Source organism: Lissotriton helveticus, chromosome 7, assembly GCF_964261635.1.
Source record: "Lissotriton helveticus chromosome 7, aLisHel1.1, whole genome shotgun sequence".
NCBI lineage: Eukaryota > Metazoa > Chordata > Amphibia > Caudata > Salamandridae > Lissotriton > Lissotriton helveticus.
Window position 1 is genome coordinate 639,338,329 of NC_136068.1, and position 19,149 is coordinate 639,357,477.

The 19,149-nt window shown below is 49.7% G+C and overlaps 1 protein-coding gene across 3 annotated transcripts in view; it reads right to left on the minus strand.

Moving 5' to 3' along the window:
• Positions 1 to 362: 362 nt before the first annotated feature.
• Positions 363 to 19,149, minus strand: part of LOC144768881 (uncharacterized) — a 993,034-nt gene continuing 974,247 nt past the window's right edge. For all 3 annotated transcript variants that reach the window (XM_078652892.1, XM_078652890.1, XM_078652891.1), the window contains one exon: positions 363 to 3,380. In XM_078652892.1, the coding sequence (XP_078509018.1) occupies positions 3,371 to 3,380 (10 nt within the window). In that variant the 3' untranslated portion in view covers positions 363 to 3,370. The remainder of the gene's footprint in view (positions 3,381 to 19,149) is intronic.

Sequence of the window (19,149 nt, forward strand, 5' to 3'; positions counted from 1 at the left end):
TTAAGGGTCTCAAAGAGATGGAAGGTATCCAAGGGTCAGTGTATGGTGGTGCAGAAAAAAGGAACTGATGACAGCTAGTGGTAAGTGCGTCTAATGGGCTCCGCATGACCTATCTGAAGTCAAACAGCACCAGTGCAAAGTAGCACAGCACTATCTACTGGGGTGCAGAGGTACTGCTGAAAAGTTTCCGGATCCAGTCGGACACGTGGCAAATATTCAGAAGGTGAGTAATCTACAGCTAGAAGTCTATATCAAGAGCTACTTGCAATAACATTTACAGATGTTTGTCATTTCACTTTCTTTAAGGCTGTTACGAGACATTTAGGCGCAAGAATGTGTGCGGTGAATAAAGACACAAGGGATAATTTTTAGCATATTTATTGACAGAAAAGAATTCTTGCTGTACATATTAAAAAAAAAAAAATGATTTTTTTTCTCTTATTTTTTAAGAAACATCAAGTTACATACTTGTCAGTATGAAAACCCTTCTCGAAGAAGAAAAAAAATCATTTTTAGGACTCCCCAAATAGGTGTTGGAATCTCAATTGCCTCCCCGAACACATTTCAATTGTCCCTAAAACCATCACAAAGTGTGTCTACAATGCCATCCAGGGAAAATTTGAAGGCATTGGATGCCTCTCGCAGAAAAGAAATAAAAATTGCACACAAACAAATCAGCCCCAAACTCACAACAAACATCCAGAGAACCCAGAAAGGAAAATAAATCATTCTAAAGAAAACAATATTTGTTTCACATCTAAGTAAATCTGTCATGGCATCTTTTATTCTCATTTTTTAAGTGAAGGTGTTTCTATGACCCGATCAAAAGCTCATATTACTTTTTCCATTGCATGCCTTAGACAAGTGCGTAGCAGGGATTTGGATCCAAATTAACATTCATGCTGGTCAGTATAGTAGATGTCTGACTAAGGGATACTACACTGTCTTGCCTGTGACATTAACACGGTCTTAGTGTCAAATTAGGATCGAGGTAAGCACGACTATTCTTTCCTCACATCACATAGCTATGTCTGTATAGTCTAAATTTGTCCTGTTTACTAAAACTAACAGTTTAAGTCCCAGCATTGGTTTTATTTCTTACAGCTGAAGTTTTGTTGACTGATACACCACCCTCAGTCTTCACTGGCTAATAAAAAGCGTCTTGTAAGGCAATTTCTAAACCTAAAAGTAGAGCCTAACATGTTTCTCAACGGGTAGGAAAATGGCATTTTCTGAGGGGCAATGAATCATATTTTAAAGCAGTAAGAAAGAAAACAAGCAGGAAAATAAACTAGGTAAGTCTAGCTATTCTTAGAGTGATAGTCTACACAAACATAGCTGGAACTGGTAGGTTTGCGTTATGGATGTTAAATTCCTTAAGCACAAGTGATACATAAACATGTCCATAGTAGATGCACTCAGGAAAAGATAAACTCGCTCAGGGACGACAACTCAGTCAGCAGCCACATCCCACCTTCAGTAAAATCATGTAGCAAAATGCCATTTCACAGTTTCTCACAGGATGTATTACAGTTAAATATAACAAGACAGCTGTATCCTTGCAGGTCATTGCAAACAGACAGGTTAAAGTGCAAATCTTTCAAATAATTTCATCTCATTAAATTCAAAGAAGAGTGGTAAGGTACTATGGTCTTTAGAGAAGTTGTATCAATTCTAGAGCTTCAATACTGGGTGCGAAGTCAATGAGTCTAAAAGGAATATTTTCTAGGTGCATTCCTTAGCTACAAGTGAGAAAGGAAATGGGTGTCAACCTATGGACGGTATCTCAAATCAGTTATTTTTTACAGCCGGATAGAAGTTTTTCTCAAATGGTATAACAATCACAAAAAATATACAGTAAAACATGTCCATAAGATTTTACTGGATCAGGTATGCCCAGTTGTGAGCTTCTTCTATGTACACTTAAACTCCATGGTGTTGGATCGGACTGGCAACAGCTTGCAGAGCGGCCTTCTGGGTTTTTTAAAAGGTATTTAACAGAGGGAAAGAAAGTGCCACTTTTCCTTGTAAGCATGTGCTTCCCTCTTGAAAGCTCACAAGATTGCCCCCAAGGTTGAGCAACCAAATAGAAGTGTGGACCTGGGTGAGATTTGCAAGTGCTGCTAGAAACTGACAAAGTTGGGCTGATTCAACATAAAGTCCTCCAATGTTGAAACTGATGAAGTGAAGTGTTGGTTTGGACCTTGAATAGTTTTGATGCTTTTCTTTTGATTAGTGCCACAATGTAGGTCAACTGTTCTGAATGCTGGTATTGCGAAGGCACAGGCACCACTAGACATTTCCATCATTGAACCTGCAAAAACAGGCCTACTTGCAAAGCTTATTGTAGAAATCAGAAATTGATATGAAATAATGAAAGAACTGCACCAAGTCCATAGATGTTATGAAAGGACCTTCTCTTTTGATGGTCTAGATCTCATAGATCGAACATTTATGTGCTGCATAAGCCTGGAATAAAGCATTCTGTTGCTCACTCTGGAAAGGATCTCTTTGCAGGACTATTCCAAAAAAGGGTTTCTTCACTTAGAGCTTTGAAGTCACGGGTGATGAAACAGGGACGGAATATAGGTGCTTGTTCTCCTTCCTGCCAATTCACACTCTACACTGTCTGCCCATAGCACATTCTGAACATCCACTTAACATCTTAATTTCCACACATTTCTTTCCATTGTACATTTGCAAAAGCAAGCAGTTATTAAAAGTCAGTAAACTGAAACTGATATATACAGAGAAAAATGCTTGCTTCGGTCTGCAGCCTTCTCCACCGAATATGTCCTGTGTACCAAAAATCCGAATGAAATAACTGTTAGCACCCTATTGTTCCCCCACACCTGGCAATCCATTACCAGTCAATGCCTGCATTTCTGTCTAAAGCAACAGCTTAAAAGACACAAAGATCAGAAAAGTACATAGAGAAAGCAAGACAACACCTTAGAAATATATCCCAACCCCTACTTTTGTTTGACTGGAAACAGCAACTTTAGTGGGCCTGCTGCTCTAGAGACAAATGGGCAACAATGGAGCCTTAAACTAAACAAAAACATAACCCCTCCAACCCAAAGTCCCCATTTATGCACAATCCTCAGAGTTCATTATTCACATTGAAGTTCTCCCATTTGTAGATGAGAAGGGAGGAGGCATAAAACAGTCTCATTGTAATCCGGCTTGGTCAGAGGCTTTTATTCAGATGGAAAAGTAGAGATTTTAGAGGGGAGTGGGACACAGATTGTTAAACCTCTTTCCACTGCTCAGTCTGTTTTATTATATTACACAACAGCGAAAAAGAGGAGAACCGAGGAGGGCGAACACGTTCTATGTGAAACAGAGCTTGACATTTCCCCACTGGCTTTTAAGGTGACCTAGGAAGAGGAGAGAGCGAAAGTTACTTGAAGAAAGTTGAACGATCAAATTAAACAAAAAGCTCGGCAGTAGCAAGTGAAGAAAGCTATACCATGAGTCACAAGTTATTAATTTACGGAAGATCTGTACTTTTACGTTACACCTTCTAGATGCATCTATTGTCTACCAATGGAAAATCCCAAGTGGATACATCGCACAGTTCTGGCGACTGGCTCCACCACTTTAAAGCATTCCTGACAACTATCCTTCAGTTTAAGTTCATACTTTGTTTTTGGTTCATTAAAATTGCCATGAAACACTTACATTCATATTACATGAAAAAACTTGAATTTCATTGCAAGTAATTTGACAGTTTGTTAACTATCATGTTTACAAAACGGAAAAATTACTTACCTCCAGCTATTGCTCTCCAGTAGTGTAATCTTTCATAGATTCACATGCCTGAACCATGCCCAGTCACTGGGCCGAAAGACCCACGCTAGTCAACGTTGACATTCGTGTACACATGCACTTCAAAAACATTGAAACATCGAAAGACTATGTAATCCAACTTTACAATATGAACTGAATTCTGGTACTAAGGTGAATAGCCTGATTTAAACTAGCCACAAAGGCACCTAGTGTCAGATTTTAAAATACATAATCTGGATCATGAGAAAGGGGACATGTGTATGAATCTATTAAAGAGATCAACTCTGGAGTACTGGAGCCACATGTATGCAATTTTCTTCAGTTTTAGCTCTTTCATGGATTCACAGCTCTATTATTAAACTAATGATATAAACAGCATATACAAGTAAGGCAGACATAAGGCTCACCTTAATGAAGCCGGTCACAGCACCTCCTGTCCAACTGCTGTTCTATATCTTAAACTAAGGCAGAGGCAGTAGTGCTTCATGAAACTGTGGGTAGATGCCCACATTACTGCCTTACAGATGTCCCTGAGAGGTACTCTGGTAAACAGTGCTCACATGGCAAAAGCGAATGCATTACTCTGATGGACAATTTACCTTTGGTAACACCTTACCTGGTAGAGAAAAGATCTAACTGCAGATTCCTTGCCTTAGAATTTCCCAGGCGTGCCGACTGGATCAGGAAGATTTTTCATCGAGCAATACCCTTGTGCGCTGGTAGGTGGCATAGGTTGGCTCAGTGTCATGTTGACGTCATCTGCAGTTGTGACGTCCACGTCACCAATGTAGGCGTCACCTCAGAACACTGAAGTCAGTTACTTTTCACAACATTCAATGCCAGGTGCGCAGAGCCATGAAGTGCAATGACTGTGTTTAGAACTAAGACCCTGAAAGGGAACAGCCCTGACCCTAAAAACCTGCACACAATACCGGGAGGATGGTTGGGTCGGTAAGGAATCTGTGGCTAGATCATGTATCTATCAGATAAGGTGTTAACGAAGCCAAGTAACTTGTCCATCTGATAGAGAAATCTAGCCGCAGATTCCTTACAGTGGAATAGATACCCAAGCAATACCATCCCTAGAGGGACGGCAGTCAAGTTTAGACCAGAAAGTCCTGCAGGACAGCGCAGCCAAAAAGGCTGTCCCTGTTGGAATAGACGGTCCATGCAGCAGTGCTTTTTAAACGTGTGCAGGCATGCCCCCGTTGCCGCCTGACACATGTTGGGCTGGAACTCCATGATACAATGCCATGGTAGCAGCCTTAGCTCTGGTGGAATGAGCCCTTATGCCTTCAGGAGGCTGCTTTTTGGCCAGAGAGTAGAACATTTTGATGCAGGGGACAACTTGAGATAGTTCTCTTCTGCACTGCACAACCTTTCTTTGATCCAACGTAACCCATGAAGAGTTGGTCATCCAACTGCAACTCTTGTAAGGTCAAGGTAGAACAACAACGCTCTTTTGGGGTCCAGATGGTCGAGTCGCTCCTCTTCTTTAGAGGGGTGCAGAGGAGCGTAGAAAATGAGCAAGGTGACAGATTGCCCCACGTGGAAAGGAGTTACCACTTTCGGTAAGAAAGAGTCCCTAGTGCGAAGCACCAACTGATCAGGAAAGATGGTCAGGTAAGGACACTTGGATGACATAGCCTGCAATTCGCACACCCTCCTGGCAGATGTTATTGCCACTAGAAAGTATGTTTTGATGGTGAGCATCCAGAGGAGGAGGGGCAGTTGTGCACAGGTTCAAAAGGAGAACACATCAGGAAGGGGAGAACCAAATGAAGGATCAACTGAGGCATCATGAAAGGGGCAGGTGGAAATATGTAGAAGCCCTTTAAGAAATCTATTTACAATAGGGGAGGAGGACACTCCCCTGCTGCTGTGACAGAAGATCCTCCCAAAGGGGCAGCCTGATAGGAGGAACGATACTCAGTTGGAGAAGCTCGAGATACCAGACTCTCCTTGCCCATTCCTGAGCCACAAGAATGACTTGGGGCCGGTCACTCCTGATCCTCTTGAGCACTCTGGACAGGAGTGGTATTGCTGCAAAGGCGCACAGGAGGCCTGAGCTCCGCTAAAGACGATAGCGTCCCTGAGCGCGTTCAGCCTTGGAAACTCCAGCAAGCAATACTGCTGCCATTGCGCGTTCTCATCAGAGGCGAACAGATCTAATCAAGGCTCTCCCCACTACTGAAAGACCTTGTCCAACCTCCGGATGAAGAAGCCATTTGTGAGCCACTAGGCATCAACGGCTGAGTTCATCCACTGTGGTGTGCAGAGAACCAGTCAGGTGTTGAACCACCAGGGAAATGCACTGCTGCTCCAGCCACATCCAGAGACGCAGGGCCTCTCGACAAAGGGTTCACGACCAAACCCCGCCCTGTTTGTTGCAGTACCACATGGAGGTGGTGTTGCCAGTGAACACTTGTACCAGCTTTCCCTTGATTGAAGGGAAAAAGGCTTTCAATGACAAGCGAATCGCTCAGAACTCCAACAAGTGGATGTGGAGCCCAGACTCCGCCGGATCCCAGAGTATCCCGATCTCCACCTCTCCCAGATGGCGCCCCAACCCAGGAGTGACATCTGTCACTACTATGTGGTCTGGTTGGGGAAGGGAAAAGGGTCTACCTCTGACCCAATTGCAGTCTTTTAGCAACTACTGCAGGTCCTGTGCAGTTCTCTTTGAGATCTGGACCATGTCGGAGAGATTTCCCTGATGCACCCACTGGAACTAAGGCACAAGTTACTTAACTTCGGTAACAGTACCCCTGCGCTTCGGTAGTCGTCTGCGGCTCCGCGTCCGTCGTCGTGGTTGCCGGGATGACGGAGTACTAAGACGCCGCTCTCGCGCGCTGACGTCAGTTCTTGTGCATAGCTTTCCGCACAAGGAACGCAGAGCCATGCCAGAGACCGGCACTGGTGCCATAAAACTAGGGCCCTCAAAGGGAAATACCATAACTCTAAATCTCGGTCCGCAGAACGGGGAAGATGGGTGGGGCGGTAAGGAATCAAACACTAACTATTGTTTCTTACAGATATATCGTTATCTGAAAGAAATAGGTTAGTGTTAGATTCCTTACCTTAGAATAGATACCCCAGCAATACCAACCCCGGTGGTGGGTCTGCTGGCCAAGATCACACCAGAAAGTTCTGGAGAATGGAACGGCCGAAAAAGCAATCTCTCCGGACTGGGCTGTCCAGGAAGTAGTGTCTAGCAAAAGTGTGCAGCGAGGTCCACGTAGCTGCCTGACAAATGTCCTGCAAGGGGACTCCCCGACCTTGGGCAGTAGTAGCCGCCGTGGCCTGAGTGGAATCGGCCCTCAGTCCAACAGGGGGCTCCTTTCTAGCCAAAGAGTAGCAGACCTTGATGCACAACAAGACCCACCGAGAGATGGTCTGTTTGTGCACCGCCCGTCCCTTCTTCGCGCCCACGTAACCAACAAAGAGCTGGTCGTCCACCTGGAACTGGCGTGTGCGATCAAGGTAGAAGGAGCGCGCACGTTTTGGGTCCAGACGGTGGAGGCTCTCTTCCTCCTTGGAAGGATGCGGAGGCGGAAAGAAGGTGGGTAAGGTGATGGACTGCCCGATGTGAAAGGCTGTAACCACCTTGGGCAGGAAAGAAGGACGTGTTTTAACACAACTTTGTCCGGATGGACAGAAAGGAAAGGAGGCTTAGAAGATAGAGCCTGGAGCTCACTCACTCTCCTGGAAGAGGTGATGGCAACCATGAATGCAGTCTTAAGTGTCAGAAGACGAAGAGGGCAATTGTGAAGCAGCTCGAAAGGAGCGCACATCAGATAAGTTAGAACAAGGTTCAAGTCCCACTGAGGCATCACGAAAGGAACAGGAACACATGTGCGTGATGCCTATCAAGAATATATTTACAACAGGGGACTTGAAAAGAGAAGGCTGATCAGGAAGCCTCAAGAAGGCAGAAATGGCAGAGAGGTAGCCCTTAAGAGTGCCCAGAGCAGGGCCCTGCTGGGCAATAGAAAGAAGGAAGAGGAGAACCTCTGAAAGGGGGGCAGAGAGAGAGAGGATCCACAGCCTTTGCTGTGCACCATGAAACAAATTTGTTCCACCTGCAGGCGTATACCGATTTTGTGGAGGGACACCTGGCTGCCAGAATTACATCACAGACTTCAGGAGGCAAGTCAAATGGCCTCAACTGTCGCCACTCAATCTCCACACATGGAGGTGGAGGCTGGATAGGTTCGGGTGGAGGACCGTCCCCTATAGCTGCGACAGAAGGTCCTCCTGAAAAGGCAGACGAATCAGGGGATCAACTAACATGCTAGGTACCTCGGGATACCAGAATCTTTGTGCCCAGTACGGAGCCACAAGGATGACTTCGGCCCGCTCTCGCCTGATCTTAAGCACTCTGGGTAGAAGTGGTATAGACGGCAGCGCCACTCGCGACGAAAAGCGTCTCCGAGCGAGTGCCACTTGGAGTTCCAACGCGCAGAACTGATGACATTTGCGCGTTCTCTTCGGATGCGAATAGATCTAACCAAGGCTCTCCCCACTGCTGAAAGAGGCCTTGCGCCACGTCCGAGTGCAGACGCCATTCGTGATCCATCATGCACTGGCGGCTGAGTTCGTCCGCCCTGGCGTTCAGGGTGACGCCCTGGTGTTCCAGCCATGTCCAGAGACGCAGAGCCTCTTCACAACGGGTCCACGACACCACCCCGCCCTGTTTGTTGCAGTACCACATGGCGGTGGTGTTGTCTGAACACCTGCACTACACTCCCCCGGACAGAGGGAAGGAATGCCTTCAGGGCAAGCCGGATCGCCAGCAGCTCCAGAAGGTTGATGTGGAGCCGGGACTCCGCCGGAGACCAGAGGCCTCTGATCTCCCTCTCTCCCATGTGGCCAGCCCATCCCAGGAGGGATGAATCTGTCACTACTACGTGCTCCGTTTGGAGTAGGGAGAGAGATCTGCCGCTGACCCAATCGCGGTCCGTGAGCCACCACTGCAACTGTCTTGTAGTGCCCTCCGAGATCCGGGCGTGGTTTGACAGGTTGCCCTAATACCCACTGAAACTGGTACAGAAGTGGGTGGTGATGGACGGAGCATCTGAACCAATGAAACACTCACACCCAGTCAATAGATCTGGGTTTAATCCATCACTGTTCTTTAGCCCACACTCTGCCACCCCAGTTCAGACATGGCCATATGCAAATCAGTCTGACCCTGTGCCTCATGGGAACAGTCCAGCCCGAACTGCCAAGCCATGCCTTCCCTGGACCGGAAACAAGGGTCCTAGGACCGGTTTGTGGCATTTCAGCCGTCTTCAGCAAGGCTTGCTTGAATCTAGAGGCAAAGTGAGGAAGGGACTCACGTCTGAGCCTACCCTGCCAACTTATGGCGAACAAAGCGGTACAAAAGGGGGTGGAGATAGACGGAGCATCTGAACCAATCAAACACTCACACCCAGTCAACAGATCTGGGTTTAATCCCAGATCCCCCTCCCAATCCCTCTCGTCATCCATCTCTTGAAGGTCAGGAAGAAATGATGGAGCCGGGTCGTCGGTGAAGGGCTCACCGATCGGTGCCGAAGACTGCGCCGGTTCGATTCCGGCGTCGTCACGGATCCAGGCCTGGATCCTGAGGAACCCTGCGGCGTCAGGACCTAAGTCTACGATGGTACCGGGGCCGAAGTCGCCGGCCCGCTTGGGCTCCCAGACAGGTCCGCGGGGCCCGAAGGCACCTCGGCGGTACCCGACGGAGGGAAGCGCATACTCATGGCCGCGAGGAAGGCACTGATCTCCTCTGGCGTCGCGCTCAGCCCAGGGACCGGCGGGTGTGGAGCTGGACGTGGCCTATGGCGGTGTCGCCCGAACCCCCGTCCGCGTCGCAGGTGTCAGAAGAGCGATGTCGCTTCTTCTACTTCTTGTGCCTCGACTTACCCGAGGACTTGGAGCCCGATGAGTGGTGTCGACTCGCCGAGCTGTGATGACTGTGGCCCCGCGACCGGTCCCTCGACCTCCTCCTGGACCAGGCCCTCGAGCAGCGCGAGACCGACTGCCGGATGTCGAGGCGCTTACGGGACCGCACCCGCCTAGCCTTCGACGTCAAGGCCCAGCAGTCGGGGCACGACTTGTCATCATGGTCGGCCCAAGGCAATAAAGGCACAGACGGTGGGGGTTGGTAACCGACATCAGTCGGCTACAGTCTTCATAGGGTTTAAACCCGGGAATCCCTACCGACACCGGAGTCGAGAATCTACTTGAGAAGATCCAAAATAGATTGAAAAAAAGTTAGTCAAAAAGTGACTAGGAGTACTGCTCTTCCCGGATCTGCGCTTGCTGGCGCGGAAAAAAGAAGAACGGACGTCAACGCACGAGGTCTGCGTCCAAGTCTTCAGACGACGTCATCCCGGCGACCACGACTCTACGACAGACGCAGAGTCGCAGACGACGCCTACCGACGCGCAGGGGTACTGCTACGCAAAACTTTCCGAATCCAGTCTGACGCCTGGGGATATTCTAAGGTAAGGAATCTAACCGTAACCGTTTTCTTTCAGATTTCCACTGCAAAGCCTGCATATGCAACCTGGAATGTGTTCACTAGCAGGATGCAGGAGGCCACGAGGACCAGCAGCCGTAGAGTTGTCCTCAGCGAAATCCAGGAGAGAGGCAGTAACATCGATGACAACCTGAATATCCTTGACTTGCCGTTTGGGAGAAAAGCCAGGAAACAGCACAGTATCCAGAACATTAACGATGAAAAGAAGCATCTGAGAGGAAGTCAGGTGTGACTTCGGCATGTTGCTAGAGAACCCCAGTGAGTGCAAAAGGTTTACTATAGTCTGGAGGTGGGAGAAGACAGCTTGGGGCGAACTCACCTTTAACAGCCAGTCGTTGAGATAGGAGGAAGGCTGGCACTCCCCGATCTAAGCAGGTGAGCCGAGACCACAGCCATCACCATGGTGAACACCCGAGGGGAGCTGGTAAGGTCAAAGGGGAGCACGGTGAACGGTAATTGGTCATAGCCTACTGTAACCCGCAGGTAGTGCCGATAGGCAGGCAATATGGGAATATGAAAATCTCTGGTTGCCCAACCCACTGGGACAGAAGCCATGCCCACAGCTGCGCGATGCTTGCTGAACTTGCGTGTCTTTGTGGCTGGGGTATGGCTAACACGGCTGAAAGCACCTTCTGTAACCACGAATGGGACGAAAGATGGGGGATGTGTGGACACACAGGCCCAAGAACTTGTCCATAGCCTAAGAGTCCTTGAAGCGCTCCAGGGCCATATCTGCCTTGTCTCTGAAGAGATGGTGCTATCAAAAGTAATGTCCATGAGGGAAGCCTGGACACTCCCCAGAAAAGCCAGAAGTTTTCAGCCAGGCATAGCGAACAGCCACGGTTCAGGACATCGCTCGGCCCAGTGAGTCGGTTGTTTCAAGTACACAACGAATGGCGAAATTTGCTGCATCTCTCCAGTCTGATATGGCTTGAAAGGATGGCCCAGCACTTGCGCCACCGTTTCACACAGGAAGTGGGAATAATGGAGCAAGACGCACGCGGTACTCACCAACCGCAATGCAAGGCTGGTAGAATAAAGTGCCCTCTTTCTGCATGGTTGCCCCCACTTTTTGCTTAAATGCTGATGTACTTTGAGTGTGCCCTTGGCATCAGGTACCTAGGGCCTATGTTCTTTCACTAAAACTGCATTGAAGACTAAACCCAATTGGCGCACTCTGGCCACAGGTCAGCCCCTAGTAAATAGTACCCTAGGATCCCAGGGCACTGTGACCAGGGAAGGCCTCTAAGGGCTGGAGCACTTAGTGCCACCCTTAGAGGTCCTGGACCTTTACACATACACACTGCCTTTGCAGGTTGCATATTTTGGTGCAGAACAAAGTGAAGAGTCGACATGGCACATATCTGTGTGCCATGCCTACAACCCACTGCCCTGGCATAGATCAGTCACCCCTCTAGCTGGGTGCACTATACCAGTGGTGAAGGTACAGGTGCATGAGCCCTGTACCCCTAAAGTGTCAAAGGCCATTCTTAGACATTGTAAGTGCAGCGCTGCCATTAAGAGTATATGGTGCAGAGTGTCATTACGAACTCCAAAGTACCATAATGGCTGCACTGAAAACTGAGAAGTTTGGTATCAAACTTCTCAGCACATTAAACCCACACTGATGCCAGTGTTGCATTTAATGAAAAATGCACACAGATGGCATCTTGGAGACGACCCCATAAAAACGAACTACCACTAGTGTCCAGGCTAAGTGACTGCTTTCAGCTGTCACCACCAGATATGTTTCTGGTGCCCTGAGTGGAGAGCCTGCTGCTCTCGGGGGCCTGAAACAATGCACATCCTGGAATGAGGTGGTAAACCTGCTCCCCCAGCATGGCCAGGGTCCACGAAGGGGACGCTTTAAAGGCCTGCCATCTTTGTGAACCTACCCAGGCCTGTTGTTGCTTTCAGGAACTGGCCCCCACCGGTTCTCACCCCCATTGTGGGCAGGAGAATCAGCGAGAAACCCAAGTGAGGAAGAGAGGTGTTCCCACCTTTGTCAACCCCACCCCTCAGGTGGGAGAGGCGAGGTGAAGCACAACTCAGTCCCGTCATCTTGCAGATGGGGGACTCTAGCTAACCAGAGTGAGGCATATGGCCCCCCCTCCCACTGGAGGGTAGAATAATATGGGGTGTACCCACCCTAAGGAATTGACCCATTGGTCCCAACCTTCACTTACCAGTAATGCCCCTAAATCTAGTATTTAGGGGCAACCCTGAACCTTGCCTCCTCAGACAAGAATCTACAAAAAGAAAAGAAGGGCCGAACAGCCGTGCCAAAGCTAAGAAGAGGACACCCACTGACTTGTCCCCAGACCAACCGGGTGTCCCCCACCTCGGACCTGCATAAGTGAAACTCAGTGGTGTCCTGACGCCAGAAGCCTCAAAAACCCCATGGACCTGCCCTGTCTTCAAAAGAAAAGACTGTCTCCTGTGAACACCGGATTTGTTAATCAAACAGACTCCAGCTCCGGAAAAATCCGCAAGTCTGCATCACTCTGAACCAGACACCTACAGCCAGAGTTAGAGTGGCCCAACACTACCAGGTGGTCTACTCGGCAACCCAGACCTGAAATCCAGTGATCCCTAACCTGCCTGCAGGCTAAATCGGAAAGGTCCCCCACAACCACAATTAGGAGCTGGTAAGAATTACCGACCCTAAAAGACACCCCACAGCCTTGGGTGGGCCAGCCGACTGTCTAGCCAACCCCCAGCATCCCAACTTACCTCCAAATGGTGGTCGCACCCAGAAGACCTTCATCCCGAGCCTGCAGATTGTTTGCAAACCAGAGAAATCCCATTGAAAGTAACAGGGCACACAACACCAAACCAGCACTCAGCAGCCCACCACCCTAGTGCCGCTGAGGGTGCACCTTTGGTGCTGTCTTGAACCCCCATTTGCCCCGAGCTAAAGTACAGGAGCTTTGCTCCCACAACCTTGTGTCCTGCTCGTAAGCAGCCACCAACCGGAGGCCCCCTAACCCCCATTGGATAACACAGCCTCAGCACTCTGCACCTGGCGGCCCTAGTGCAGCTGAGGGTGTAAAAAGAGTGCATCCCTGACCCTGGGGGACCCCTGAGTCTACCCCCAGAATACCAACTCCCACAACCAAATACTTACCTTTGAACTGATAGTATGAGTTACTTACCTTTGGTAACAATGTATCTGGTAGAAACGTTGTCTACCCGCAGATTCCATAACCTAGAATTATCCCAAGGAGTTAGACTGGATCCGGATTTTTTTTTTGCAGCTGCACCTCTGCGGGCCGGGGTTGGCCCCACACTACCCCGCCCTGACATCGTCCACGGACGTGACATCAGTGAGGTCATGTAGGCCCATCCCGGCGCGCTGATGTCAGTTTTCTTCGGGGAAACTTTTCCGCAGCACAACGTGGAGCCACCAACAAAACTGTGAAAGTATGCGAACAGTGTGCGAAGGAGGGAAATATCCGTAAAACAAAGAAAACGGATAGTGCATAACACTATCATGAAGGACAGTATTAGACACGGTCTACTTACAAACCAGGAAGTAAAGGCAGAGCATCTCTCTGAGAAACAACCCCGCAAAACAAAGCATGGACTATCCCCAGAGGCTGAGTAACAAGGGAAGAATACCTTGACAGACAAAGGTAGACTTATTACAAAGCAGAACTGTGCCGCTCCACAAGGGCGGAGACCAGGAGAACAACTATGTACTGCGAGAAGGCAGTACAAGAACGGCACTTCTCCTATAGTAATGGAAGGCCGAAGCACAGCCCACCAGATCCTAAAGAAGACGACTGTGGAGGAGGCAAGAGCTCCAGGTTGATGGAAGAAGAGCACCGCTCTACAGGAAGAAAAGCCACTTGGAGGGAGGCGCTGCATATGGCAATTCTCAAAATGGTCGCACCAATTTGAGCACCCTGGATGAAGACCAGTGTCAACTGAAAGGAGGCAAAGTGGAGAAGCCCACCTGGCAAGGTCCTCACAGAACGGGGAGGATGGGTGGGCGTTAAGGAATCTGCAGCTAGATGTCTTTACCAGATACATCGTTACTGAAGGTAAGTAACTTGTACATCTGATAGAGACATCTAGACACAGATTCCTTAACCTAGAATAGATACCACAGCCATACCCCAAGGGGGTGGTGGGTCTGCGATAGAACAATAGAAAGTGCCCGATAGCACTGGGCCGGCCACAAAGTGACAGACTATGGGGAAAGCTGTGGCAGAGCAGCCAGTCAGCAACCCACGCAGCTCGGAGAGCAAAAGACAACGGGAGGCAAGGCATCATAAGACTGCCAGAATGGCGCAAGACCATATCCTTGTGAGTATAAGATGTAGAAACGGCACTAAGCCATAATCCCAGAACTGAAGAGTGTGTTCAGAACGAAGAACTACTCCCAGAGCTCAATGGTGTGCTAGGTTGACACCAACGAAAGCCAGAGGACAAGATGGAGCAACGTATCTAGAGCCTACCAGGTGAGCCCCGCAAGGAAACCTAAGACACGCCAAGTGCACACTTAGTCACATGAAGGCGACAGGGGCAGACAGCACCACGGTGAAGCACACTGAGGTGGACCACAACGAGAACATGCACATAGCAGACAGCTACAGAGACAACAAGGCGGCGTAGCTAAGTAGAGTACGGGACTGCCAAACAAGGCCGTTTGAAGACCAAAGGGAGAACAAAAGGGAGAACCCACTCATGGAAGGCAGAGACGCAGGGCGTACACCAGGAACGACCTTCATGGAAGGAGCTGTCCCGCAGGCACACCAGAAACCGATAGGGTAACACAACGGAAAAGAAACATCCGAAGGGCATGGCCTCCGAGGCACCGAAGGCGCCTATAGTACCCATGAAGAAGAACACCCATAGTTGTTGAGAACAACATCAGATCTCCAGACCACCACCTCCGACGCAGAGGGGAAATGCAGTCCCACAGAATAGAGGGACTGTGCATTACATGAACGGGACATAAAAGATCCCCAAGAAAAGAGCATTAAGCAGCGGAAGTCCATCCCAGGGTTAATGGAACCCTAGGAACCCCTGTTGCCGAAGAGGCAGGAAAGGGCACCGAAGTGCACTATAAACATGTTAAGAAAAACACTGTTGTGCAGAACAATGGCAAGCTTGATTACAGGGAACCCAACTGCTCCCCAAAAAACAGGAATATAGGACCAGACTTCGTAAGCAAAGAGTTGGAGGTGTGTAAAAAAGGGATACGAACGGTCAAACTGTGGGGGTATATATCAAAAAGGTGGGAGCCCCAAGACCATGCATCTGCGGGCGCTATAGGAGGAAACCACCTAATGCGCCCATGCCAGGATACAGCCTAATTTTGAAGCGCGTTGAAATACACAGAAAAGAGTTAGTCCAAGGCTCCAGCAAGGCGAGACCCGTGGCGTGTAGGAGGCAGTGCCAGAAGCCACAACACTGAAACCCGTACAACGGTAAGATAATGGTGTCAGTAGACGTAGAGAGCCCAAAGGACCTCCACACCAGCCTGGCGCAAAGCGGAGCTACACAATAGCATACAGGTACCCCACCTGGAGTATATCATGCCCCTAAGAAAAACAGGGGAAATACCTCTTAGGGTAAACCATAGTCAGAGGCTACACAACGACCTGTGGAACACCGCCACAGTTGGCTTGCAGCCAGCCCAAACAGGTATAGTCCGACTGGTGGACGCTAAAAGAAAGGGTAACCGCCCCAGGATATGACAAACAGACCTGCGCAGTACAGACCTATGGTGGAGGGCGAAAGGCTGCAAGGAGACGCTGAACTCCCGAATTGGCATGGGCATCAAACAAAAGGACCCCATCAAAGGGTAGGTCAACAAGGCGTTGCTGGAATATTTTCTAGGAATACGCCATCCCACAACCAAACATAGTGCCGTGGGGCCACTGAACCAGCCATTGCTTGGCCTAAGGAATCTGCGGTATCCAGGGACGAGCGGATTGTAAATTCCGCCAGATCACGACCGTCAAAGAGAAGATTGAGGTCAACACAAGCACACTCAGAGGTGGAAGACAGAAGAGACTCGGCAGAGTCACAAGGGCAGAAGTAGCCAGAGCCAAGACAAACTGTATTAAGTGAGCGAAGAGCTGCGCCAGTGGAGGCGAAAATATTATGACTCCACAACTCCAGCCATCTGAACTCCCAGGAGGGAGGAAGCAGCAGCTGAGGCAAGGAAGGAAAAGCAGTTTGCATAACAAACCCCTGAATGTCTGGGTGAACAAATAAGCAAACTGGATCGTGTGGAGCAGGACGGCGGGGTGCAAAATAGAACGAACTACCGGATCACCAGAAGCTGGCCAAGCCCAGATGCCTAGAAGGGTATCAAAGAGAAGCTTCTAAGGGCAGAAGCAGCTCTACACTCCCCGAGCCGTGGTGGAGGACATCCAGCAGAGGGTCAACAGGCAGGGGAACCGAAGGTGGTTACATACTTAGAACACAGGCGGCCAAGCAGACTACTTGTATGAACGTGCACCGGCAGCTCTCCGAGGAGGGGACAGTAACTCATCTGTGGGTGAGGGCTGTAAACTAAGCCTCCCACCCCAAGGGGGTTGTCCAATGCACAGCGGATGAGACAAATGTCCAAAAGAAGGAAACCCCATTGACGAATGAGGGCCCTGATGGGGCTACTGAGGAGGTGTGGAGTCCGCCGGTGCCACAAATTCCAAGGGGATGGGGGTCGGGGGTTGGGGGAAGAGAGGCACGGAAAGATTCGGCGACACCAAACTCCCCCCGGAAGCCTCAGGAGAGGAGTCAATCTGGCGTTGAGGCGGCCACAGGGTGACCTCTGTTTGCGCTCCCCCTGCCCTGTTCTGCGCCGACTCGGTCTCGTACGAAGCAGACTCTGCCTCCCCTGGCGCCGACTCAGCGTTGTCCGGCGCCGACTCGGCCTCAGTTACGACAGGCCCCGAAGAAGGCATGCCGACGCGCCGACTCAGCCTCAACCACAGCAGGCTCCGACTCCAGAGTAAGGAATGGAGTCGGAGCCAGGGAGGCAAGCCTATGGCGCCGACCCCGCCTCCGAACAGGCAGCTGCTTGTCCGCAAGGCAGAGGTGGACTCGAAGCAAAGCTACAAGCATTAGCAACCAACTGCGATGCCACAGGGAGCCCCACTGGACTATGCGTCCCGTTAGGGGTGCTATGGGTCGAAGAGGGGGACCCAGCCGGGCCGCGCCCTGACTACGCCATATCTCCATCATACCTAGTGGCAAGGGCCGCAGTCAGCGCCGGGGGGCGAACAAGCCGGCGAGTCCGCCGGAGACCCCTCACGTAGCGGACACAAAGGAGGTCCGCAGGGCCGCTGCATAGGCCTCCATTTGGGTTAGAGTCGCCCCCGCGCCAGGATAGGGCGGACAGGGGAGGGACGACTCCTGGGGGCGCATGTCCAGAGAATTCCAGGAACCAGTGCCCCGGACAACAGAAGGACTGCGCTGTGACTTACCCGGATTGGGCGAACGACACGCCAGGGAACCAGACGGCGACTGACGCCGCAAATTGAACCCACTGTCACCGGGACCTGCCGCCAAAGAGGATGCCGGGGGCCGTGACGAGTCAGACGGGGACAGGCAGGCCTAAAACAGCTTCATCTAGTGCTCCCGCCGGCACTTCGGCTTGAGGTGTTGGCAGGCGTCACAATCCGTTGAGTCGTGGGGTTCGCACAGACACCACATGTAAATAAGGTGTGGGTCCGTCGCAGACATTTGCCGCGAACAGGAGGTACACGTTTTAAAACCTGAAGGCATCGGACACTGTTCCAGACATGAAGCGTCAAAGGAGGCCTGAAAACTGGCCAGAGGAACCGCTTACTCCGGATCCGTGTTGCACATGGAAAATAAGGAAACTGACGTGAACGTGCCGGGAGAGACTTATATGACCTCGCGGACGTCACATCCGTGGAAGTCAGGGCGGGGTTGTGTGGCGCTGGCGCGCAGGTGTGCTTCCGGATCCAGTCTGACGCCGGGGGATAATTCTAAGTTAAGGAATCTGTGGCTAGATGTCTATCAGTCTATCAGATACACTATTTTCCTCCATAGGATAACATTGACTGTTTTTTCTGTGAAAAGTTTTCAAGTGTGGAGTTGGAAATTCTATGATAATCTTTAAAAGTGTAACCGAATAACCAAAACGCTTTTTCTTACCAGTTTACAGGAAATGTCCCAGTGTAGTATCCAGCTATACTACACAGTGTAAGAAAAGTAATCTGAAAAGTAATTCACATTGCCTACTATTGAAAAGTCAATACAAAGAATATGTACAGTATCCCCCAGTATTGCATTACCAGTAATTCAAACTGTAACCAAACCAAAGTATATATACAACTGCAATTCAAAACTGTATTATCACTGTAAAGTATTTATTACTTACCTGTGCCAGCTTGCTTGGTTCTAGGAAATAAAATAACTAAAATAATATTTTTATACCAAACCAATTGGTCTGAAGTTCGGTCTGAGTGTGATATTTTCTGATTGAATGTATACAACAAATGCTTAACACTACCCTCTGATAAAGCCTTACTGGTCAGCCACACTACCACAAATAGAGAGTAAGGTGCCATCTACTTTTACCTCAGCCTACCTTTGGGGTTCTGCTGGAGTCTGTGCACACTATACCGCACTTTGATATAGTATATATAGAGCCAGCTTCCTACACTGTGCTATTCACAGGAGCCCCTCTGTTGGACTTGGACGAGGTTCCCAAAAGGACATCATTCAAGGCCTTGCTGAATGGCAGGAGGGGAACTGAGGAGGAGCCACCTGGCTGCAAGATCTCAGTCAAGATGTATGGATCCGTCAACGACATGACGCAGCAGCAGGCACCTCATTGT